Here is a 1,332-nt window from a genome sequence, read left to right on the forward strand (position 1 = left end):
CTTACAAAATGCTTGCAATGGTGGCGTGGGTGGTGCCGCTGCTTCTTCTACTTATTATAAACATTCACCATCACAGCTGCCACCTGCGCCGATACTGCTAAAGCGCCATACGGCTACGCCGACACAGTCGCTTCATGCGTCCAGCTCATTTCCGAAATCCGCTTCACCATTGGAGTCACATAAGCTGCCGAATGTGGTTTGTGGCAGCTCCTCGCCATCCTCACAGTTATCCTCGGCATCGTCGTTGCTCTACAATGGTAGCAACTATAGCAGCAGCAGCGGTTTGTCGATACAGACAGCTACAGCCACACCCACCAGCGGTGCGCATAAATTTTTGAATTTGCGTAAGCCGAGCATTACCTTGAATTCGGCAGATATGCGTAACGGCAACACCACCACCAACAACGGAAATAGTAGCAGCAGCATTGGCAGTTGTGGCAGCGATTTGTTTGGCTTCACCAGGGAATTGTCCCCCTCGATTGACATGAGCGGTGAGTTTGGTGCGGGTTTTACAAAATAACTTGTAAATTAAATTCCAATGTAAATATGTTTTCTTGTATCGCAGAACATTCTCCGATTTTCGCAGAGCTGGCCTCATCTATATCGCCGTCGACCACCAGTTCAGGCTGCTCACCCACGCATCACATAAATCGTCTATTCAGTCTAAGTCCTTCCACAATGAGGAGTTATGGCAATGTAAGTAATTTTTTTTTACGAGTCCATTTTTATTGACAGCCCAACGGCTAACAAATTAAATTAAAAGCTGAATCTATATGTTTGTTAACTCAAAAGCTGGTCATAAATTTTTTGTACAGTTGAAGAACTGGCCAATAGTTTTTGGAAATTTAAGAACTGCACATAAATTTTTGGTAATTTTAAAACTCGACATAAATTTATGGCCGCATAAAAATAGGACATACAATTTTTTTTGTCTGAAAATTTGATGTAAATCATAGTGGCAATTAAATTGAAAAAAGACCTGGGAAATTGAACATAAACAACTGCGCATGTAATGCATTCCACCAGAGTAGCCTTTTGAAGCTTGTTATAGATTTTTAACATTCATCAGTTTTTACTGTCAATATTTTTATCCATCTGTCAAAGGTGAAACGATATTTGTGCTTGTCACCGCCATAAATATTTGTTTGGGTTTCAAGAGACCAAACATTTTTGTCCATTTTTCAAATAACCGAAATGGGCATCCAATTTTTAAATGGCCTAAAAGTTATGCCATAAAAATGTATGGCCAATTATTAGATTAAAAAAATTTTATGATCAAACAATTATGTTCAGCATCTAAGTTTCCCAAAATTTATGTCCAGTTTTTAAATG

General features: G+C 39.5%; 1 protein-coding gene across 1 annotated transcript; it reads left to right on the plus strand.

The window, feature by feature from the left end:
* Nucleotides 1–76: 76 nt before the first annotated feature.
* LOC108357068 (putative protein TPRXL) lies at nucleotides 77–696 on the plus strand (the record flags this gene model as incomplete). Its single annotated transcript, XM_017608163.1, has 2 exons — nucleotides 77–491; nucleotides 566–696. Coding segments are annotated over 2 exons (546 nt in total), but the record flags the coding sequence as incomplete, so codon positions are not given.
* Between the last annotated feature and the right edge of the window lie 636 nt (nucleotides 697–1,332).

The sequence above is a fragment of the Rhagoletis zephyria genome, unplaced genomic scaffold, assembly GCF_001687245.7.
Source record: "Rhagoletis zephyria isolate East Lansing unplaced genomic scaffold, Rhagoletis_zephyria_1.1 Rzeph_scaffold_69903, whole genome shotgun sequence".
NCBI classification, from domain to species: domain Eukaryota; kingdom Metazoa; phylum Arthropoda; class Insecta; order Diptera; family Tephritidae; genus Rhagoletis; species Rhagoletis zephyria.